A 25,754-nucleotide genomic window follows, 5' to 3' on the forward strand; every position below is an offset into this window, starting at 1 on the left:
CCCCTGTATCCAAAAGATACAGGGGGTCTAAGAAACTAAAACTCACTTAGATGCTGAAGAAGGGCCTTTCCTACATCTGAGGTACTGATAGAAAAATTGCAAGGATCCAAAAATATGTTTTAGTGCTTTATTTACAAAAAATCAACTTAACACAGTGTGCTGAAAATGATGAATTAACAAAGTAAAGATAATCACAGCAATCTAAAGGCTAAAAGTGGCAGTCCATGTTACTACCGCATTCCAAAACTAATACAACCACAATAGTCCTTCTACTTCTCATTTCAATGCACCTAAAATAATCCACTTAAACACATCTGTTAGAACATTGGTTGAGAATAAATTCTTCGACAGATCACTTTGACAGTATTTTCTGTATGGCTGTACTAGTATCAGCGATCCAGTAATTCTCTTGCAGTTTGGATAGCATGTGGTTATGACCACCATGTCCTACCGCTTGATGAATATGCCAGATAAGTAAGTCTGAGATATGGAAATCCTTAGCCAATATCATGGGATGTTTAGACTCCACAGACATAGATGGCACCATCTATGTCTGACACCGTCTTCCATCTGTGGGCAAAGCCTAAAAATGTGACAACAACCCGTCACATTTTTATTCTTTTCCAACCTGATTCACCTGAGGTGAGATTTTCTCACCTCACTTTCTTTGGCAGAACTTTACAGCTCAGCTGTCTTCAGCTCCTGCAATGATAAATAGCCATGTTCAAACCCAATCTTGAAAATATTCATGTCATCACTCTGAGCTGGTCTTTGTTGTTCTATTTGTAGATGATTTTGCAAGAGCCATACTCTGTTTTATTCTCTTCTCGCAACAAGACAAAAGCCAAGCCTTAAACCTCAAGATCCAAGCAACAGACCTTCTGAGATGACTCCTAGAAGAAACATAATGCAACACATGAGTCACAGGTTCAATCTCTTCTCTGGCCTGGAAAACGGTCACAACTATAGCTTTTTTGACCTTGAGATCGTGTGATAAAAGTTGATAAAATCAGGATTTTTAGGCAATTCACAATCAGTCTGAAGCAGAAAACGAGGCCTTTATAAAGCATCCACTTTTAAGCCTCTGGAAGCCACATCAGCAGGATTATTTACTTTCAGCAACAAAGACTTAAATGCTGAAAATCTCAGTTCTAATGTATTTTAGCACATGTGCACTGTCCAAAACACTGAATCCTGAAGATGCATATGCAGTTCTCCTCTCCACAAGATATTATAAAGGCACTGTTTACTTATGAATGTGCATTTTGTGTCACCAGATAAGTCACTGTCCCATAGCCATCCTCACTTGCGTCACAAAAATTATCAACCGTGCAGTGGTTAGTCCAATGATTTCACACTCCTCATGATTCTGAAATCCTCAACAAGATGGAGTTGTTGCAACCAACTTGTCCATTCCTTGGTAACTGATTCAGGAATGATATGATCCCTTACGATTTTCTTTACAATTAACACTGCTGGGCTCAAGATTCGAAAGGGACTATAGATGGAGCTTACAGAGTTTCTTTTCTTGTGCGTGGCTTATTCTTAATTGTAATCTTAAACAGAAAGCTGTCAGACTGAATACACCAGTCCACACCAAACACACTCTCTGCATGTAAATTATATTTGCTCTCCAGCCTTTTCATGTCTTTAGCTCTATGGTTTTTAGGTATTGCGGCCAAAACAGCTAATTTGTTGCTTATCCACTTTGTCAACTGAAAATCACCTTTAGAGCAAAGGAAAACAAGTTCATGATGAAGAGACACTGCTTCCTCTTCTGAAGCCACAAACACCAAACAGTCATCAACATAGAAATAATGCTGAACTTTATTGAATGATTCCTGGGAGTTCCTCCATGCTGCATTCAGGGAGGTCTACCTTGAATTTCTGCCAAAGTCCATCCAAATTCACAACTGACAGCCTATTGACTTTTAACTCTGGCTGACCATCATCCCTCTTTAGGGTTATCTTGCCTATTAGGCCAAACTTGTGAATCATGCCTTCTGTGCTGATACCGCTGTACTTCCTTGATCCAAGAAGACATAAGCAGAAACAATCTTGTTACCCTTCTTGGCCATAACTTGCACTTGAACTATAGGAAGTTTACAATCCTGATCTCCAGCCCATTAGGCTTCTAGACACGTTAGGCTTCAGTGTGGTAAAGTTTTACATTTGAGTTCTCCTCTTATTGGCCTCAGTCATTACCTATTTCTTTTTAAATAATTGCCAGTATAGTTGGATGTTTGAGACCACATTTTAGGTGCATTTCTTTCTTTTTTTTTGCAATCTTTACTGATTACTCTAATACACAGACAGCCAAAATGGATACTATTCTCCTTTAAGAATTTAATTTCCTCTTTGTGGACCCTTTCCTCCAATTGCAGACAAAATGCACACACTGGAATACAGTACTGGGGCTCCGCAGGGTACTGTTTTGGCTCTTTTTCTTATCACCTTGTACACATCGGAGTCCTCTGCGTCCTGCCACATACAGAAGTATTCTGATGATACGTCCGTTGTGGCATGTGTGCGCGGTGGACAGGAGAAGGAGTACAGGGACCTTGTGGAGTCCTTCTATGGCTGGACCAAAAAGAAGAGTTTGCTTCTGAACACTACCAAGACCAAACAGCTGGTGATGGACTTCAGGAGATCTAATACTCCATAACAGTCAGTCTGCATTGATGGAGAGGAGATGGAGACTGTTCAGACCTGGAAACACCTGAGGGTGGTGCTGGATAATAAACTGGAGTTGTCTGCCAACATAGAAGCAGTGTACAGAAGGGGCCAGAGCCATCTCTTCCTCCTGAGATGGCTCAGGACCTTCAATGTCTGCAGTGACATGTTGTGCATGTTTTATCACACTGTCATTGAGAGTGCACTGTTCTATGCTGTCTGCTGGGGGAGTGGCACTACAGACAAAAACTGTAGGCGCCTGGACAAACTGGTGAAAAAGGCCAGTTCTGTAGTAAGCAGAAGGCTGGACCCTCTCAGTGCTGTGGTGGAGCAACCGATAAGGAGGACATAATATTCTGTTTTGGAGAGCAATAAACATCCTCTCCACAGCATCTTGGCAGGACAGAAGAGCAGCTGCAGTAAGAGGCTCATCTCACTGTGCTGCAGGACTGAGAGGTTCAGGAAGTCCTTTGTCCCCATAGCCATAAGGCTTTTTAACAGTGACTGGTGACATGTTCTTCTCTAATTTATTTATCGATTTACTATTATCATTATGCTAACATACAGTCACTGTAAATATTTAATTCATTTTGAGCTACTTGACTAATTTTGAATTCCCCCCACTGTGGGATGAACAAAGTATTTTTCTATTCTATTCTATAAGTCCAATGTGTATCCTCCATCCAACAAAAACACATCTTCATGGCAGTTTCAACATGTTCCTTTCCTTGCATGGTAGATTTATTTCCCTTACAAAACGTGTTCCCTTTGATCCAGAGTGACACTGTGATATTTGTCTTTGTTTATTAATAAAGTATCCTGAATTCAATTCAATTATTTTTTCTTTTATTTATATAGCGCCAACTTACAACAAATGTCATCTCAAGGCAATTAAATAATATAGTCCAATTCAAGCCAATTGGAATTCAATTCATTGTAATTATAATCCAATCATTATCCAATCAAATCCAATTATTTAATTTCAAAATAAATCCAACTCATTCATACAGAGCCAATTCAAAAACAATTTCCTAGCTAAAGAAACCAAGAGATTGCGTTGAAATTTCTCTTTGGTCAACTCTCCCGTCCTGAGCGTGCCAGTGGCGACTGTGTAAAGGAACAATTCCCTTTTAACAGGAAGAAACCTCTGGCAGAACCAGAACCAGGAAGAAACCTCTGGCAGAACCAGAACCAGGAAGGGTGGCCATCTTCCTCAGCCAGCTGGGGTTTGAGAAGACAGAAAAGAGGGGACAACAAACACCATAACACCATTCAAAGGATACCTGTTGAAAAAGAGAAACACAAATTAATGACAATAACAATGCCAAATGAACATAATATCATTTGAGAAATTAAAGAGGAGGGGGTGAGCAAAGTAAGGGAAAGTATGACTCCCAGCAGTCAAGGCCTATAGCAGCTTAACTATGGGATGTTTCAGAATCGCCTGAGCCATCCCTAACTATAAGCTTTATCAAAAAGGAAAGTTTTAAGCCTAATCTTAAAGGTTGAAAGGGTGTCTGCTTCCCGGACATTTACTGGCAGCTTGTTCCACAAGAGAGGGGCCTGATAACTGAAGGCTCTACCTCCCATTCTACTTTTAGAAACTCTGGGAACCACAAGTAAACCTGCAGTCTGAGAGCACAGTGCTCTGTTGGGAAAATATCCAACTATGGGATCTTTAAGATATGATGGAACTTGGTCATTAAGAGCTTTATATGTGAGGAGAAGAATCTTAAATTCTATTCTGAATTTAACAGGGAGCCAATGAAGAGAAGCTAAAACTGGAGAAGCATGATCTCTCCTGTTAGTTCTCATCAGAACTCTGGGTGCAGCATTTTGGATCAGCTGGAGGCTTTTCAGAGAATATGTGGGACAGCCCAATAATAAGGAATTACAGTAGTCCAATCTTGAAGTAACAAATGCATGAACTAGTTTCTCTGCATCACCCTGAGACAGGATGTTCCTGATTTTAGCAATATTACGAAGGTGAAAGAAGGCAGTCCTAGAAACCAGTTTTATATGTGCGTCAAATGATAAATTCTGGTCAAAAATAACTCCAAGGTTCCTCACTGTAGAACTAGAAGCCAAGGAAATACCATCTAGAGTAACTATATAACTAGATAATTTCTCCCTAAGGCGCTCAGGTCCAAAGAGAGCAACTTCAGTTTTGTCTGAATTTAAAAGCAGACAGTTCTGACTCATCCAGGTCTTTATGTCTTTAAGACAGGCTTGTAGTCTGACCAACCTATTGGTTTCATCTGGTTTCATAGATAAGTACAGCTGAGTATCATCAGCATAGCAATGGAAATGTAAGCCATGCTGTCTGATAATGTTACCTAATGGAAGCATGTATAAAGCAAAAAGAATCGATCCAAGCACAGAACCCTGAGGAACTCCATGACTTACTCTGGCGTGTGAGGAAGATTCGACATTTACAAGAACAAACTGGAATCTGTCAGACAAATATGACTTAAACCAGCCTAATATCTAAACTAGCCTAAACCAGTCTAATGCAGTTCCTTTAATCCCAATAACATCTCTGTAATAGAGACAAGAGAGTCAAGTTCTACTGGAGTAAAATTTAGGTAGCCGTCCTCTGTCATATCAGCACATGGCAGTGAAGAAAAGGATGATGAAATCAACTCTTTAAATCTGGTTACAGCATTCTCTGATAGACACCTTCTATATGTAAAATTCTTCTCAGAAGCTGTATAGTCAAGTAATATAAACTTGAAAGCTATCGAAAAATGGTCAGATAAGACAGGGTCATGAGGGAACACTGTTAACTGTTCACTCTCAATGCCATAAGTCAGCACAAGGTCAAGGGTGTGATTAAGGCAGTGAGTAGGTCTGTGAACACTTTGAGAAAATCCAATAGAGTCTAATATAGAATTAAAGTTAATATTTAGGCTGTCATTTTCAACATCTACATGAATATTAAAGTCACCCACTACAATGACTTTATCTGTACTCAGCACTAACTGGGATAAAAACTCAGAATAAAAAATTCAAAAGAGCTAAAACTAACCTTGGGTCTAGGACTGATTTGTAACCCTGATCTGAAGATAGCTGCAACTCCTCCTCCTCTACCTGAACGCCCCCAAACACGGGGTCAGTCAGATTTCTTACTAGTCTCTCTGAAATCGACAATGTCAATACATTTTACTCTCTGGTTTTGCTTCTCTGCAGCTCACATGCTGGTTAGGGGTTGTCTGGCACTTGTCACTGTGTTTGTAAGGAAATTTCTTGATGACTGTCAACATATTTGCTGGCATCTCTAACTCATGGAGATATTGTTTTTCTTTTTTCACATTAAAACAGCCTCTTAGAAAAATGTTATAATCTTGAAGCCCCTTTACATCTTCTGTTTAATGAGAGCCCATAAGAGCTATTTTCATATATGCATTTGCAATTTTCTGTTAATTTCCAAACTGCTCTCAAAATAATATTTTTTGCTTTAACATATACTCTCTGAGGATCAAGGTGCTGACAACTCTAAACAAGCCTTTTTTGGATGGCCACTGGCTTACTCTTTAAAGTAGTCATCAGTCACTAAATAAAAGAAACAGTGTTTCTTTCAACTCTTTTTAAATAACCATTCAGAAATACACAGTATTCCAATGGATTGCCATTGAAGATTGGAATATCTTTTTTTCGTAAAAATGAAAGGCGTTTTTGTTGTGTCAGAAGCATAGTTATTTAATTTTGCTTTCTCATAATGCCCAACATATTATTTTGATCCTCATCTTCAGGCCCAACATTCACATTCAAGGCATTTACACGTTGACCTTGTGGTCTCTCTTGACCATTACAATTAAATACATGTTGCAAAGGTTCATGACCTTTGAAAGATGCAGGCTGTGGATGCAGGCTGCATTAGCATTTGTGAATCAGCTGCTATTGCAGGATGAATAACTTTATTTACGGCAGTTGCATCAAACTGACCAGAGATTTGAAGCGAGTCCTTAGATCCACTCGACCACTTTTCAACTACTCCTTTAAATGTGTTGCTGTATTCTGCAGCGCCGGAAAATAATTATTTTGCTTAACATTTTATTGGTTTCTCTTTTTAAATTTTTTGCTTGAATTATGTAATTTTCAGATGAAAAAAGTAGTTTTTTTTATTAAACATAAAGGCAAAAAAAGTATAAAAGACATCAGGTAAAGATGAACATTAACACTGTGCTGGTAGTGGATATGTGGAGATTTCATAATAATATTAACAATGGTAAGAGAAAACAACCTGTAGTTTATATCCATAGTGCAGTGTACAAAATATTTGTTTAGTTATAATATGAAACTAATAACAAAAATACATAAATGAAAATAAAGATGATGATGATAAGTAAAAAAAACAAACAACAAATTAATTAATGACAAATGCTGTAGGTTATCACTTTGATAAATAGAAATAAGCAATATATTAAAATATTTAAAAAAAAACCCGCTTAGTCAATTGTCAGTGATAATAACAATAATAATAATAGAAATAATAATAATTCTAATAATAATAGTTAAATAAAGTGGAAAAATAAATGAATAATAATAACATAATTTTAATAATAATGATGGTGACAATAATAACAATTTCAGGTTTATTTGTGGGAACGTAGGAATATGTGTGGCTTCGCAAAGTTTTGCTTATTTTAAATTGAAGGATATCAGAAATGGAGTTCAGATGTTATTGAAGGCGGATTCATTTTTTATCTTGAAATATATTCCAATATTAAATTTTTCCAGTGATAGATGGGAAGTGATTTTTTTGAATTTCCAGTGTTGTTGATGACAGAGTGAAAGTGATGGTGACAGAATGATGGTGATAGAAGGATGGTGACAGAAGGATGTTGAAAGAGGGATGGTGACATAATGATGGTGACAGAGGGTTGGTTACAGAGGCATGGTGACAGAATGATACTGGCAATGATGGGGACAGAAGGATGTTGAAAGGGGGATAGTGACAGAATGATGGGGACAGAAGGATGGTGACAGAAGGATGTTGAAAGAGGGATGGTGACAGAATGATGGTGTCAGAGGGATGTTGATAGAGGCATGGTGACCGAGGGTTGGTTACAGAGGCATGGTGACAGAATGATACTGGCAATGATGGTGACAGAATGATGGTGACAGAAGGATGTTGAAAGAGGGATAGTGACAGAAGGATGGTGACAGAATGATGGTGACAGAGGCATGGTGACAGAATTATGGTGACAGAAGGATGGTGACAGAATGATACTGGCAATGATGGTGACAGAATGATGGGGACAGAAGGATGGTGACAGAAGGATGTTGAAAGAAGGATGGTGACAGAATGATGGTGTCAGAGGGATGATGATAGAGGCATGGTGACCGAGGGTTGGTTACAGAGGCATGGTGACAGAATGATACTGGCAATGATGGTGACAGAATGATGGTGACAGAAGGATGTTGAAAGAGGGATAGTGACAGAAGGATGGTGACAGAATGATGGTGACAGAAGGATGGTGACAGAGGCATGGTGACAGAATTATGGTGACAGAAGGATGGTGACAGAATGATACTGGCAATGATGGTGACAGAAGGATGTTGAAAGAAGGATGGTGACAGAATGATGGTGTCAGAGGGATGATGATAGAGGCATGGTGACAGAGGGTTGGTTACAGAGGCATGGTGACAGAATGATACTGGCAATGATGGTGACAGAAGGGTGTTGAAAGAGGGATAGTGACAGAAGGATGGTGACAGAATGATGGTGACAGAAGGATGGTGACAGAGGGGTGGTGACAGAATTATGGTGACAGAGGGATGATGACAGAATGATGGTGACAGAAGGATGGTGACAGAGGGATGATGACAGAATGATGGTGACAGAAGGATGGTGACAGAATGATGGTGACAGAAGGATGGTGACAGAAGGATGGTGACAGAATTATGGTGACAGAGGGATGATGACAGAATGATGGTGACAGAAGGATGGTGACAGAATGATGGTGACAGAAGGATGGTGACAGAGGGATGATGACAGAATGATGGTGACAGAAGGATGGTGACAGAGGGATGATGACAGAATGATGGTGACAGAAGGATGGTGACAGAATGATGGTGACAGAAGGATGGTGACAGAAGGATGGTGACAGAATTATGGTGACAGAGGGATGATGACAGAATGATGGTGACAGAAGGATGGTGACAGAATGATGGTGACAGAGGGATGATGACAGAATGATGGTGACAGAAGGATGGTGACAGAGGGATGATGACAGAATGATGGTGACAGAAGGATGGTGTCAGAGGGATGATGACAGAATGATGGTGACAGAGGGTTGGTTACAGAAGGATGGTGACAGAGGGATGATGACAGAATGATGGTGACAGAAGGATGGTGACAGAGGCATGGTGACAGAATGATACTGGCAATGATGGTGACAGAATGATACTGGCAATGATGGTGACAGAAGGATGGTGACAGAGGGATGATGACAGAATGATACTGGCAATGATGGTGACAGAATGATACTGGCAATGATGGTGACAGAAGGATGGTGACAGAGGGATGATGACAGAATGATACTGGCAATGATGGTGACAGAATGATGGTGACAGAGGGATGATGACAGAAGGATGGTGACAGAAGGATGGTGACAGAGGCATGGTGACAGAATTATGGTGACAGAAGGATGGTGACAGAATAATGGTGACAGAAGGATGGTGACAGAGGGATGGTGACAGAATTATGGTGACAGAGGGATGATGACAGAATGATGGTGACAGAAGGATGGTGACAGAGGGATGATGACAGAATGATGGTGACAGAAGGATGGTGACAGAATTATGGTGACAGAGGGATGATGACAGAATGATGGTGACAGAAGGATGGTGACAGAGGGATGATGACAGAATGATGGTGACAGAAGGATGGTGACAGAATGATGGTGACAGAAGGATGGTGACAGAGGGATGATGACAGAATGATGGTGACAGAAGGATGGTGACAGAATTATGGTGACAGAGGGATGATGACAGAATGATGGTGACAGAAGGATGGTGACAGAGGGATGATGACAGAATGATGGTGACAGAAGGATGGTGACAGAATTATGGTGACAGAGGGATGATGACAGAATGATGGTGACAGAAGGATGGTGACAGAAGGATGGTGACAGAATGATGGTGACAGAAGGATGGTGACAGAGGGGTGGTGACAGAATTATGGTGACAGAGGGATGATGACAGAATGATGGTGACAGAAGGATGGTGACAGAGGGATGATGACAGAATGATGGTGACAGAGGGATGGTGACAGAATGATGGTGACAGAAGGATGGTGTCAGAGGGATGATGACAGAATGATGGTGACAGAGGGTTGGTTACAGAAGGATAGTGACAGAAGGATGGTGACAGAATGATGGTGACAGAAGGATGGTGACAGAGGGGTGGTGACAGAATTATGGTGACAGAGGGATGGTGACAGAGGGATGATGACAGAATGATGGTGACAGAAGGATGGTGTCAGAGGGATGATGACAGAATGATGGTGACAGAGGGTTGGTTACAGAAGGATGGTGACAGAGGGATGATGACAGAATGATGGTGACAGAAGGATGATGACAGAATGATGGTGACAGAAGGATGGTGACAGAGGGATGATGACAGAATGATGGTGACAGAAGGATGGTGTCAGAGGGATGGTGACAGAATTATGGTGACAGAAGGATGATGACAGAATGATGGTGACAGAAGGATGGTGACAGAGGGATGATGACAGAATGATGGTGACAGAAGGATGGTGTCAGAGGGATGATGACAGAATGATGGTGACAGAAGGATGGTGTCAGAGGGATGATGACAGAATGATGGTGACAGAGGGTTGGTTACAGAAGGATGGTGACAGAGGGATGATGACAGAATGATGGTGACAGAAGGATGGTGACAGAATGATGGTGACAGAAGGATGGTGACAGAGGGATGATGACAGAATGATGGTGACAGAAGGATGGTGACAGAGGGATGATGACAGAATGATGGTGACAGAAGGATGGTGACAGAATTATGGTGACAGAGGGATGATGACAGAATGATGGTGACAGAAGGATGGTGACAGAGGGATGATGACAGAATGATGGTGACAGAAGGATGGTGACAGAATGATGGTGACAGAAGGATGGTGACAGAGGGATGATGACAGAATGATGGTGACAGAAGGATGGTGACAGAATTATGGTGACAGAGGGATGATGACAGAATGATGGTGACAGAAGGATGGTGACAGAGGGATGATGACAGAATGATGGTGACAGAAGGATGGTGACAGAATTATGGTGACAGAGGGATGATGACAGAATGATGGTGACAGAAGGATGGTGACAGAAGGATGGTGACAGAATGATGGTGACAGAAGGATGGTGACAGAGGGGTGGTGACAGAATTATGGTGACAGAGGGATGATGACAGAATGATGGTGACAGAAGGATGGTGACAGAGGGATGATGACAGAATGATGGTGACAGAGGGATGGTGACAGAATGATGGTGACAGAAGGATGGTGTCAGAGGGATGATGACAGAATGATGGTGACAGAGGGTTGGTTACAGAAGGATAGTGACAGAAGGATGGTGACAGAATGATGGTGACAGAAGGATGGTGACAGAGGGGTGGTGACAGAATTATGGTGACAGAGGGATGGTGACAGAGGGATGATGACAGAATGATGGTGACAGAAGGATGGTGTCAGAGGGATGATGACAGAATGATGGTGACAGAGGGTTGGTTACAGAAGGATGGTGACAGAGGGATGATGACAGAATGATGGTGACAGAAGGATGATGACAGAATGATGGTGACAGAAGGATGGTGACAGAGGGATGATGACAGAATGATGGTGACAGAAGGATGGTGTCAGAGGGATGGTGACAGAATTATGGTGACAGAAGGATGATGACAGAATGATGGTGACAGAAGGATGGTGACAGAGGGATGATGACAGAATGATGGTGACAGAAGGATGGTGTCAGAGGGATGATGACAGAATGATGGTGACAGAAGGATGGTGTCAGAGGGATGATGACAGAATGATGGTGACAGAGGGTTGGTTACAGAAGGATGGTGACAGAGGGATGATGACAGAATGATGGTGACAGAAGGATGGTGACAGAATGATGGTGACAGAAGGATGGTGACAGAGGGGTGGTGACAGAATTATGGTGACAGAGGGATGGTGACAGAGGGATGATGACAGAATGATGGTGACAGAAGGATGGTGACAGAATGATGGTGACAGAGGGTTGGTTACAGAAGGATGGTGACAGAGGGATGATGACAGAATGATGGTGACAGAAGGATGGTGACAGAGGCATGGTGACAGAATTATGGTGACAGAAGGATGGTGACAGAATGATGGTGACAGAAGGATGGTGACAGAGGGGTGGTGACAGAATTATGGTGACAGAGGGATGATGACAGAATGATGGTGACAGAAGGATGGTGTCAGAGGGATGATGACAGAATGATGGTGACAGAAGGATGGTGACAGAATTATGGTGACAGAGGGATGATGACAGAATGATGGTGACAGAAGGATGGTGACAGAGGGATGATGACAGAATGATGGTGACAGAAGGATGGTGACAGAATTATGGTGACAGAGGGATGATGACAGAATGATGGTGACAGAAGGATGGTGACAGAGGGATGATGACAGAATGATGGTGACAGAAGGATGGTGACAGAATTATGGTGACAGAGGGATGATGACAGAATGATGGTGACAGAAGGATGGTGACAGAAGGATGGTGACAGAATGATGGTGACAGAAGGATGGTGACAGAAGGATGGTGACAGAATGATGGTGACAGAAGGATGGTGACAGAGGCATGGTGACAGAATTATGGTGACAGAAGGATGGTGACAGAATAATGGTGACAGAAGGATGGTGACAGAGGGATGGTGACAGAATTATGGTGACAGAGGGATGATGACAGAATGATGGTGACAGAAGGATGGTGACAGAGGGATGATGACAGAATGATGGTGACAGAAGGATGGTGACAGAATTATGGTGACAGAGGGATGATGACAGAATGATGGTGACAGAAGGATGGTGACAGAGGGATGATGACAGAATGATGGTGACAGAAGGATGGTGACAGAATTATGGTGACAGAGGGATGATGACAGAATGATGGTGACAGAAGGATGGTGACAGAAGGATGGTGACAGAATGATGGTGACAGAAGGATGGTGACAGAGGGGTGGTGACAGAATTATGGTGACAGAGGGATGATGACAGAATGATGGTGACAGAAGGATGGTGACAGAGGGATGATGACAGAATGATGGTGACAGAGGGATGGTGACAGAATGATGGTGACAGAAGGATGGTGACAGAAGGATGATGACAGAATGATGGTGACAGAAGGATGGTGACAGAATTATGGTGACATAAGGATGATGACAGAATGATGGTGACAGAAGGATGGTGACAGAGGGATGATGACAGAATGATGGTGACAGAAGGATGGTGTCAGAGGGATGATGACAGAATGATGGTGACAGAAGGATGGTGTCAGAGGGATGATGACAGAATGATGGTGACAGAGGGTTGGTTACAGAAGGATGGTGACAGAGGGATGATGACAGAATGATGGTGACAGAAGGATGGTGACAGAATGATGGTGACAGAAGGATGGTGACAGAGGGGTGGTGACAGAATTATGGTGACAGAGGGATGATGACAGAATGATGGTGACAGAAGGATGGTGTCAGAGGGATGATGACAGAATGATGGTGTCAGAGGGATGATGACAGAATGATGGTGACAGAGGGTTGGTTACAGAAGGATGGTGACAGAGGGATGATGACAGAATGATGGTGACAGAAGGATGGTGACAGAATGATGGTGACAGAAGGATGGTGACAGAGGGGTGGTGACAGAATTATGGTGACAGAGGGATGATGACAGAATGATGGTGACAGAAGGATGGTGTCAGAGGGATGATGACAGAATGATGGTGACAGAAGGATGGTGTCAGAGGGATGATGACAGAATGATGGTGACAGAGGGTTGGTTACAGAAGGATGGTGACAGAGGGATGATGACAGAATGATGGTGACAGAAGGATGGTGACAGAATGATGGTGACAGAAGGATGGTGACAGAGGGGTGGTGACAGAATTATGGTGACAGAGGGATGGTGACAGAGGGATGATGACAGAATGATGGTGACAGAAGGATGGTGTCAGAGGGATGATGACAGAATGATGGTGACAGAGGGTTGGTTACAGAAGGATGGTGACAGAGGGATGATGACAGAATGATGGTGACAGAAGGATGGTGACAGAATGATGGTGACAGAAGGATGGTGACAGAGGGGTGGTGACAGAATTATGGTGACAGAGGGATGATGACAGAATGATGGTGACAGAAGGATGGTGACAGAGGGATGATGACAGAATGATGGTGACAGAGGGATGGTGACAGAATGATGGTGACAGAAGGATGGTGACAGAAGGATGGTGACAGAATTATGGTGACAGAAGGATGATGACAGAATGATGGTGACAGAAGGATGGTGACAGAGGGATGATGACAGAATGATGGTGACAGAAGGATGGTGTCAGAGGGATGATGACAGAATGATGGTGACAGAGGGTTGGTTACAGAAGGATGGTGACAGAGGGATGATGACAGAATGATGGTGACAGAAGGATGGTGACAGAATGATGGTGACAGAAGGATGGTGACAGAAGGATGGTGACAGAATTATGGTGACAGAGGGATGATGACAGAATGATGGTTACAGAAGGATGGTGACAGAGGGATGATGACAGAATGATGGTGACAGAAGGATGGTGACAGAGGCATGGTGACAGAATGATACTGGCAATGATGGTGACAGAATGATACTTGCAATGATGGTGACAGAAGGATGGTGACAGAGGGATGATGACAGAATGATACTGGCAATGATGGTGACAGAATGATGGTGACAGAAGGATGTGACAGAGGGATGATGACAGAATGATACTGGCAATGATGGTGACAGAATGATACTGGCAATGATGGTGATAGAAGGATGGTGACAGAGGGATTGTGACAGAATATTGGTAACAGAGGGACGGTGACAGAGTGATGTTGATAGAGCGATTCTTCTTTTCAGAATGTTTGACAGTTCCGTGGTAACTGAGTTCCAATAAGGATGTACTGGTTCGCAAATCCATATAGTGTGGACATAATAGTCTGTGTGACCTAAGGTTCATTGTGAGCAGGTGTCTGTGTTTGTGAAGCCTATTTTAAATATTTTTCTTTGAGTGATGTTGGTCCCTTGGGTAATTTGGTATTGTATAAGCTGTACATTTTTCTCTTGTTGGTCATGGAGAAAATGTTTTTATAGATATTTGTCTAGGATTCAGAGTTTGGGGAGAAAACCAGATCTTTTTCCCATTGACTTGTTTGTAATGTCATTGTGGTCTCTGATATAAGTCTTGATTTTCATTATCTCTTCAGTGATATTGAAAGACATAGTGTTTGTGGTGTAAATGTGTCCCAATGTGAGGGGAGGTGGGGTTAAGATGGTAAGTCTGTGTTAAGATCCATGACTGAGGTAGCGGGTGTCATTGTGGATGTGTGACAGGGAGGCTGTGGGTACAGGTTGGGAGTGTATAGCTGGAGGCAGATGATGAGCATGCTGAGTGTTGGATCTCTCCTCGTCGGTAGCGATCCAGGATACTTGGGAAACACATCATTGTTCTTGTGAGAATAATACTCTTTACACGGAAAATAATGTAGTCTGTCACACATGCAGTCATGACTATATCATCTGCATGTGGCTCACAGAGTGTGTTCCAGTCTGTGGACTCTGAGCACTCATGCAGATCATCTTCAGCTGTGGAGAAAATTGTTTTGGTCTTCGTATGATCACATGAACTGAAATTCAAGGAAATTGTTCTGGTAGGTGATTTTAATTGGGACTGGCTTTTATAAGTATCTGATCCTTTTAAGGCCCAGTGTCTGGCTCTTAACCTCATTCAAATTATTGAAAGCCCCACTCGTCTTAACCCCAAATGCCTAAGCAAATCTTCTCTTATCGATCTTTTAATAACTAACATGCCACATAAATATTCTGCCACAGCAGTTTTTGCTAATGATCTGAGTGATCATTGTGTGATTGGTGCAGTTAGATACATTAAAATCCCTTGCACTAAGCCTCGTATTGTTCATAAAAGAAGTCTTAAGCACTTTGTTGAACAAGCTTTCCTTCATGATATTTCACATTTTAACTGAGACAGTATTTTACTAATTGATGATTTAAATCTTGCTTGGGAATATTTTCATGACAGTTTTAGCTATTTTATGGACAAACATGCTCCTCTTCGTCGGTTCAGGGTGAAGGGACGAGAGAGCCCCTGGCTGAACTGACTAATCTCCTACATAAGAGAAATCAGCTCTGGGCCAATGCAAGGAAGTCAGGCCTTACGGCTGATTGGCTACTTTTTCGCCAAGCTCGGAATAGCTGCACTACCGCGGGAGTATTACTTATCACAGACCACCGACAACTTAAACGATCCTAGGAAATTCTGGCATACCATAAAATCCCTCTCAGCCAATACTTGCTCTTCAGAGCTGCCGCCTAACATTGTTGTCGATTCCACCCCTATATCAGATAAATCTGATATGCTTAACTTTTTTAACAAACATTTTATAGCCTCCAGCTCCTTGTTTGACTCTTCATGTGATGGTAACTCACCCACTCCCCCCCTTGTCAGCCAAGCCACAGGTAACCAAAAGTTCTCTTTCACCCCCTTCTCTGTTAAAGAGGTTCTTACAGCCTTAAAAGACCTAGACCCTCGAAAATCAGCAGGCCCTGATAATCTTCCCCCTTACTTTTTACGTTTGGCCGCACGTATTATAGCTCAGCCTGCATCTCACATTTTTAATTTTTCTATCCAGAGCAACATCATTCCAGATGTGTGGAAAACTGCTCATGTCCTCCCTCTCCTGAAAGGGGGTGACCCCACTTTACTGAATAATTATAGCCCCATCTCCAAGCTCTCGATTTTAGCAAAAGTTCTTGAAAGGCTGGTGAATAACCAGGTCAAGGACTACCTGAGCCTGAACAATATTTTATCTCCTTTTCAGTCAGGTTTTAGGAAGCGGCATAGTACAGCAACTGCTGCCATTAAGGTGATAAATGATATTGTGGAAGCCATGGATGCCAAGAAATACTGCACTGCCCTTTTTATTGATCTTTCAAAGGCATTTGATACAGTCGATCAGAGTATTTTATGTCAGCGACTGTCTACCATTGGAATGTCAGACCATGCTGTTGGCTGGTTCTCAAACTCCCTTTCTGGCCGCAAGCAGTGTGTGCAGTCTGATGGTCTTAGCTCCGGGTTCCTTAAATGGTGTGCCTCAAGGTTCTGTCTTAGGACCCACTCTTTTTATTATTTATGTGAATGGGGTAGGCCAAAACATAAATGCATCTGTACATCTTTATGCTGATGATACCGTCATCTATTGTTGCGCATCTTCTGTCGCCCAGGTGTTCAGAACTGCAGTCTGCTTTTGACACCATTCAGGCACAATTGTCTCATCTCAGGCTAGTTCTAAATTCAGGTAAAACTAAGTCAGTGTTCTTTTCAAATAAAAAGAAGGTGCCTGCTGTTTTACCCTGTATTATGTCTGCTCAGGGTACCCATATTGAGTCTGTGGCCACTTATAAATAACTTGGCATAACATTGGACGATAGCCTTTCTTTTAAATGCCATATTGACCAATCACTGAAGAAACTTCAATTAAAACTGGGGTTTTTCTTCAGAAATAGAGCCTGTTTTTCTTTTAATGCAAGAAAACGTATTGTTGCAGCCACTTTCTTGCCACTCCTGGATTATGGTGATGTTGTTTATATGAATGCCTCTGCTCACTCCCTACATCTACTGGATGCTGCATATCACGGATCTTTGAGATTCATAACTGGTTGTAAACCCCTTACACATCACTGCACTTTGTACTCTCTCACTGACTGGTCTTCTATTTCCATGCGCAGAACCACCCACTGGTATCTATTTATCTACAAATCCATCATTGGACTACTCCCCTCCTATTTGTCCACATACTTGACACGGAAACAGTCTGATCATAGCCTCCGGTCCCTGGATTACATCACATTTGCCATCCCCTCAGTCCGTACTGAACTTGTCAAAAAGGCGTTCTCCTCTGCTGCGCCTGTAACATGGAACAGGCTCCAACAGAAGCTGAAGCTGTCCAGTTTTATTTCACTAGAGGACTTCAAATGACTTGTAGGAAGGCTGGTGAGACAGTCAGTGGGGGTCTGCACATGTACTGTACTTAACTAGTTCCTTTTTTCTTTAATTTTATTATTATTAATTATCATATGTTCCTGTTTTGTTTTTGTCTCTTGTACGTTCAGTTAATCTGTAACTTTGTGTTTTGCTGCTGCCTACCTAAAACAGGTCTCTCTTGCAAACGAGACCCTGGGTCTCAATGAGATTTTACCTGTATAAATATAGGTTAATAAAATAAACAAAAATTTGATTCTTAACAGTGGGTGTATAATTAAAGATGAGGAGAACCACGTTGTGGTCTGATTTTCCTGATGGAGGCAGGGCAGAGGAGTAATACACATCTTTTACATTTGCTTAGAATAAGTCCAACTTTTTTTCTCTGGTGGAGTAATTAACAATTTTTTTAAATGTTGGAAGTATAGCAGAAAGGGAGTCTTGGTTGAAATCTACCGTAATCAGTGTTGGTCAAGTTACTTGGAAAATAGTAATTAGTTACTGATTACTTCTCCAAGAAAGTTTTCCAGTTTCTTTACTCATTACTTATTTTCAAAAGTAATTAGTTACTTTACTGATTACTTTACTTAGTTACTTTTCAAAAACATGATGCACAACCTGAGTATGCTTTAAAGCAATAGACCTTTCAGTCTAATTCTATTCTTTCTGCATATTCCATTATATAGAATTAACATAATAGCTTAATAATAAACATAATAATCGTTATGTCATATTCTCACTCAAGGTATCTTGCAAATTACTTTCTCTGCAGTAGCTTGACACTGCTTTTGATCAGTATTTTTTCTACGATGCGTCGGAATGATTCAGCCAGTGGAAATGTGGAAATGGGCAATATGCCCTCGACAATATAGCCAGCTACTGGCTTCTTCAGTTCAATGGCACTAAGTCCTGTCGCTCTTAAGTCTATTTTCACCTGTTTAGTAGGAGAAGGGCCGTCAGAGGTTTGCCCGGTGGAATTTGATGTGGTAGCTGCAGCAGTCCTGTCAGTGGGGGGATCCAGGGGTTTCTCAATGAGTTTCACATTCCTGTGCCGGCTTGCTAGGCGCTTGCTCAGATTTGAGGTGGAATTATTTGCTGTAGATAAAAAATTTCTTCCCACGCAGAGTGTACAGCGGATACTAATGTTTCTGACACTTTTTACAGAGTCAAACTCAAAGTAATGTCGGTACTTCTAAGCATTAAATGCTGCATGGTCCTGCTCTCTCCCGCGCTCCATCTTATCTCTTGTTGATCTCCACACGCACTGACGTCGCACCGCTCATACATGATTGTCACGAGACACTCTCACAAACAAAATCATGGTTTAGTAACGCAGTAACGCAGCCTGCTTGCGGGAAAGTAACAGTAATCTAATTACTGTTTTTGCAATTGTCATCCCTTACTTTACTCATTACTTGAAAAAAAGTAATCACAGTGTTACTTCTAACGCATTACTGCCCATCACTGACCGTAATCACCATGAATACCCTCCCCGGGCGCTGTGAATGGCTGCCCACCGCTCCAGTGTATGATATCTGTCTCCACGAGTGTGTGACCGTGTGCATGTGCATGCGTGTGTTCAACAGGTGCCAAACTGCATGGGTTAAATGCGGAGGACAAATTTCGTGTATTTCCCTGTACATGATAATAAAGCTGATCTTAAATCTCTGATCTTAATCTTAATGAATGCATTGGGGTGTTGTGTTTGGAGCCTAGCAACAACTGACCTGATGAAGTCACAGATGGTGTTGGTAGTGGCTTCAGGTAATATACACACCCCTATCAGAATAACAAGGGAACCTTGCTACGTAATATGGACATTAGCTCACAGCTAACAGTCCTGGGTACAGATCCTCTGCTTTATAATGACATGTCCAGGATTACGCCATCTGTTGTTAATAAGTACTGCAATACCTCCACCTTTGCTTTTGCCACTCACTCTGTTGGCTCATATCATTTTAAAGTCAGGTCGAGAGGCGTTTGAGTCAGCTTTATGCTCTTGCAGGCATGTGAAACACATACTACAGCCTTCTCATTATTCTTCCTGGTTCCTCCTGTAGCGCTCCAAGCTCGTCCATTTTGTTTGCTAGCAATCTGACATTCCTCATCAGTATGGAGGGGAGGGACTTTTCCACCCATTTCTCAGTCTTGCTTGTGCGATTAATGGTATTTCCTCTTCAAATTGTTGGTTATTTGGAGTCTTTCTTGGGGGTTTTAGTTTACATTTGGAAAGTTCAATTATCTGCTCCTGTTTGAAATGACTCTTGGATGGCAGCTCATCATAACTAATGTTGAAAAGTGTCAAAAATACAAAGAGAATCCACTCAAACAAATCCCTTTTGTTGCAGAGTGTAAATCACAAAAATACAAAAGTACACACAAATGCTATTTGAGCTACTGCAAAAATAACGACTGCTTTTGATCTATTTAGTTTTTCGCTTGAGAGCTGAAAACTTTCACTGGTCTATGTTTGCTGTGTCAACTGCGAGCCCAATGCCGTTTTTAACTTCTTTATCTATATACGTTTATGTATGTATAGTTACACACATCATGATAAAATAATCTGAAGCCTTTGCTGAGAGGCAGGCAGGAGACCAGTTTAAACTATATATGTGAATGTAAGTGTCTGCAGTTTTGTAAAACAAACATAATAGTTGCACAGATGGATCTATACGTTCAGAAGCTTCTGATCTTTACATCGTAGATCCAAGTGACAACGATGAATAAATAAAAAGTGAAAGCTACATAAACAATAAATTACTTGATCTGGAGAACTTGAAAGGCTTTCATGTTAATGTGTACTTAAGATGAAACCTTCATGTCCACTGACAGTGAAACAGTAATAAACTTAGCTATGGAAACAATCATGCAGCTCAGATTGCACTGAAACAGTTGGCGTTAATTAAATTTAAACAGTCTTTGCTAATACATAATAGAAGATAGTAAGAATGTTATCTGTCCAGTGCTGTCCACATCCAAAACACATCCTGACTTTTTTTAATATTAAATTCAAGGGCTGAAAATCTATTTGACAGTTATATTAACAGAGACCAATTACACAGCTGTAGCAGAGGTTAGGAGGTGTGAGAGTACCCATCCTACCAACACCACAAACACAAGGTGTTGATTAGTATCAGTTATTCATTGAGAATAATTTTCTCAATAATCTCAATAATAATCTCTCTCACTCTTTGTATCTTCTTTTCATATACCTCCTCTGTCTCTCTCTCTCTCCAGTGTGTGTACTTCCTGTACTCTGTGTGAGCCATGCAGCTTCTCTCATGATCCGAGTCATAACCTGGTGAGAGCCAGGACGCCACTGTCAATCCCAGAACACGGCTCTCCAGCCCCAGACCACAGCAGGTTTGACAGCAACACAGTGTTACTAATACTTTGATATTATTTCCAGTTCACTTCTTCTCAAATATTTTATATTATTTCAGAATATTTCAGAATTATTTCAGTGAAATTATCTATAGTCCAGGTAACTTAAAAGATCTTTGTTATGAAAGTTTTGACACAAAGGGGCAGGGCTACATGCAGATATATTGATAAATGATTTTATTACAATAGCATTTAGATTTACTGAAAATGTGACTTTATATACAAATATAAGAAAAAAATACTGTTATTGTGACATAAAAAGGGATCATTTGACTGTGAATCTCAATTACTCAATGAATCCTGCCAATAGTTGTTCCTTATAGATGTTTTAGCTCCCTGCCTCCCTAGCAGGAAATATCAAGTTGTAGTATGTGCTTTTGACCATTGTTATGTTGCTGTCTTTTCGCCTGTCACTCTCCATTGCTGTGCAGATTCTACAGACGAGGTGACCGCAGTTTCCGGAAGGCGGAGAAACAGCGGCTAAAGGCGGAAAAGCGCTTGCTGAAGGCTGAGGTCAAAGAGATCCGAAAACAGCTGAGGATGGAGAGGCGGGGCATACAGTGGAGCTCCTCCCACACAGATGGAAGCTCATCCCCTGTCCTTCTGCAGCCTCGCGCCACCCAGCACCACAGCCCCGAGTAGGTTACTAACAAAAGTAGTGAAGTGTGTACAAACTCAAAGAATCGATTGTTCAGGAGTACCTCCTGGATTCAGCATGTCGTTTCTTTGAGGTGCTCTTTGGATGGGGTAGAAAGAACCTGAAAGTAAGAAAAAAAATGCCAAGGCGCTCTTTTAAAATATTATTTAAAATGCCTGCATTTTCATGGCATAGTCATAGAGACCAACGTGTTTCAGCTTACTAGCCTTCTCCAGGAAGTCAAACATGGTTTAATGGAGTCTAAAGTGCTTTTCTGGTGTAATTCCACAAATAGGAATTCTCCACTTGCAATGACATTTACCATCAGTAGTAACCCTCCTCACATAGGAACCTGAAAAAAACAAAAAAATGGATGCATCAATACAACAGCAGATGGCATCATATTGCTCACAACAATAATCAATAAGGACATCAAATAATAATCTCTCTAATTATAAAGAAGGAAAAGCATTATGATACCAGGGGTTTACAAAAATGCAGTAAAATCTAACTCCTCATTCAGGCATGAATATTATGTGGCCTGCAATTTGAATCTTTCAGAAGCCTCCCTTTGGTTGAGTTTGGTCCTTTGCCTATCACCTTTTCTAATAGAAAGAGGAATATGATCAATTCCAAAGGCTTGTAATATAGATGGATCACTACTATGGCCAAGTGTCTGGCCATTGCATAGTTACCTGCCTAGCGCATATTACATATATATGTTCTGCTAATCTGTCCTGTAGAGATCTTTTAGTCCTACCAATGAAAGAAACTTGACAAGATGACAAGGGAAGTTCTCCAGTTTATGAAATGACTGGTGTTGAATGTTAAATGTTAAGGTTGTTGCAACAATTTGTGTAGTGAATGACCTCTTTGATTTTTGACCCAACCGTGTATGCTGGTTGTTTGGGAGAGGATAACTGTAGATTAATTAATCCTCTAGAGTAGAGCATCTTCTAAAGCCAATTAATGGTCATTCAGAAAAAAATCTGAATCAATGTTGTGTCACTCTGAAGAATACCCCAATACCTGTTAATTATCTGCGTAATCTTTTTTGCCTCTGTACTGTAGATCGTCACAAATGCAGATCTGTTATTCATCTGTTTGGGAGAATTTATTTTTTTCAGTAAACTTTGTCTGTTCAGATGTTTGGCTTTTGTATATCCTGTCCAAACAGCTATGTTTTTATATCTCTGTTCTTCAAAACGTGACATAATTTCCTCAGACCTGGCCTCAATTACCTTTTCCTGGTCACAAATTCTTCGGACTTGTTTGAACTGTCTAAAACACACATTCTCTTTGAGGCTCTTGGGATGGAAGCTACTTGTATGAAGGGTGGTATTTCTGTCTGTTGGTTTTCTATATAAGATGTTCTGTAATGTATGTAGGATCCCCGACAAGCATTATAGATGGTAAGATCTAAAAAAATGTATGCTGTTGTAGCGTTCTCACTTTTGAATTAAATAAACCTCGATGATTGGGCACCATTCCTTCTAAAGAAGGAAAATCTTTAATTATATTAAATCAGTCTCACAGTGCTACTTCATGAGTTCTCGCTTGAATTGACAGATATTACATAAAGAAGCATTCAACAATGACTTGTTAGATTAATATGGACTATTTATTGGAAGCTGTAACCAAAAACATGAACCTCAAAGGACAAAAAGGAGAAATTCGACTTTGTATGGTGGTATAGGGAACACTTTATAGTTTGGAAAGGGGCAAGAAAATGGAGAAATGTACAGGAATTGCTAAAGTTAGGTCTTAATTTTAGACACTATTTACATTTAACAGCTGACAGCTTTGGGGTCATTTATCATTTTTAACAGTGAATTCTCTCGACACCACCATACCATCTGAAAAGGAGTGGAAGATGGCAGACCTTACTTTGGTTGGCACTTGGCCGAGTTAGTCAGCTGTGAACACACTAGGAGGATGGCCAACGGTATCCAAGTGGGTCTCTCTCGGGTCTGCTGTGTCTGGGCCTTTCTCAGTAGTCAGCTGGTTCTAGATGACTTTCAGTGGACTTTCAAGGTGCCTGGGAAGTTGTGATAGATCTCTCTTCTCTACCGCGGACTTCTCATTGCCAAGGAGACGAAAGGTTGATATAGAGATTTCACTGTCAAAAATTATACAAATGTGCTCACTTGAGTGTTGGAGTTGGCTTGCTTGGTCAAATAACCAACTCTGCTGAGGTGAACTCCAATTTACAAAAGTATTAAAGGGTAACTCTGGTATTTTTAAACCTAGACCTTATTTCTAGCATGAAATATGTTTATCTACTCACTGAGAACAGTTTGGCGAAAGTTGGCATCCTTTGGAAGATATTTACGGGGCTTAGATGATGCAGCCTCTAAATAAGGCATTATCTGTCTTTATTTCACCAATACTTTAAGACGAATTAATGAACGAATGTGTACTATAACTTTGTTAACTCATAGCTGCTGTTATGTGGCTACTTGCGGCTATAGGAGAGTTAACGGAGGGATATCTACACAGGCACTCTACTGGGACCACTTCATCCACACGCCCCCCTGCAGCACAGTTTATTTACTCCGTGCTCTGTGACAGTTGGCTAACTAGCTACTGCTAGTTTTGTGCAACATGGCAGGATATTTATCAAATTTTGACAATGTGAATGATGACTTTGAGTAAGATGGACGTTCTTACCGGAGTGAATGAGCTGTGCTGCAGCCATGCGTGTCGATTAAGTCGTCCCAGTAGAGGTGTATGTAGAATTCCCTCCGTTAGCTCTCCTATAGCTGCAAGTAGCCACATAACAGTAGCTATGTGCTAACAGAGCTATAGTACGCGTTCGTTCATTCATTCGTCTTAAAGTATTGGTGAAATAAAGACAGATAATGCCTTATTTAGAGGCTGCATCGTCCCTGCCCCATTCACTCCATTATATGGATATACGCCGATCGCAAGTTTTCTAAATAGCTTCCGAAGGACGCCGACTTTCGCCAAACTGTTCTCGGTGAGTAGATAAACGTATTTCATGCCAGAAATAAGGTCTAGGTTTAAAAATACCGGAGTTCCCCTTTGACAAAAACTTGACAAGCGAACGCTGGCTTTCTTTGTAGGAAAAACTATCACTGTGTGATAACATATGCAGCAGCGAAGGTTAAAATGTGTGACAAAAGGCATGAAGACGAGATAAAAACGACAGACAAACGAAAAAGTATATCTTTATATTATTTCATTCTGTTTTCTATTTTCTTTTCTCTTTCCTACTCTGATTTCTTCTGGCAGTTTTCCGAGTTTGATTCACAGAGGCAGTGCATGACGTAGGCTTACACTCCGCAGGCTTACACCGCAGACTTACACTCCGCTTTCAGCCAATAATATGCCTGAAACCGTGATGGCATTTTCCTGGGTGCGTAAAGTAAAAGTTTTAATTCTAGTGTTAGGAGTTCGATAAAACAAAGAAAACGCAATCTCTCCATTCTTTTGTCTAACAGACTTGTTCAGACAGTCCTTAAAACACCACACCTTGTGAAGATATAAAGGTAAAGACATGAAATAAACATATAAAATAAGTAGACATAAATAAATAACATACTCTGACTAAAATAACATGGATAATGGGTGTGAATCTTGAATTCCTCTCAAATTCAAATGGATATCTGTAAAGTTACGACATATGAATAAAGAACCAAACAATGTTATCTTCCAGTTTTAACAATGGAGCACAAAAAGAAACAACAGGGAACATCAGTTAACAATTGCATTACTTCATAGAAATTTCTGGTTACTGAATTGATTTAAGCTTAACCACTCTGCACTAC

At 41.2% G+C, this 25,754-nt stretch overlaps 1 protein-coding gene across 7 annotated transcripts in view; it reads left to right on the forward strand.

Moving 5' to 3' along the window:
* nbr1b (NBR1 autophagy cargo receptor b) overlaps nt 1-25,754 on the forward strand; it is a 169,706-nt gene that overhangs the window by 49,486 nt on the left and 94,466 nt on the right. For all 7 annotated transcript variants that reach the window (XR_011907978.1, XR_011907979.1, XM_072368292.1 and 4 more), the window contains 2 exons: nt 21,180-21,305; nt 21,758-21,964. Coding sequence is in view for 5 of the 7 variants with exons in the window: in XM_072368292.1 (XP_072224393.1) it covers nt 21,180-21,305; nt 21,758-21,964 (333 nt within the window). In the remaining 2 variants the exon portion in view is untranslated. The remainder of the gene's footprint in view (nt 1-21,179; nt 21,306-21,757; nt 21,965-25,754) is intronic.

The sequence above is a fragment of the Leuresthes tenuis genome, unplaced genomic scaffold (genome assembly GCF_036924035.1).
Source record: "Leuresthes tenuis unplaced genomic scaffold, fLeuTen1.0.hap1 SCAF_17, whole genome shotgun sequence".
Lineage (NCBI taxonomy): Eukaryota > Metazoa > Chordata > Actinopteri > Atheriniformes > Atherinopsidae > Leuresthes > Leuresthes tenuis.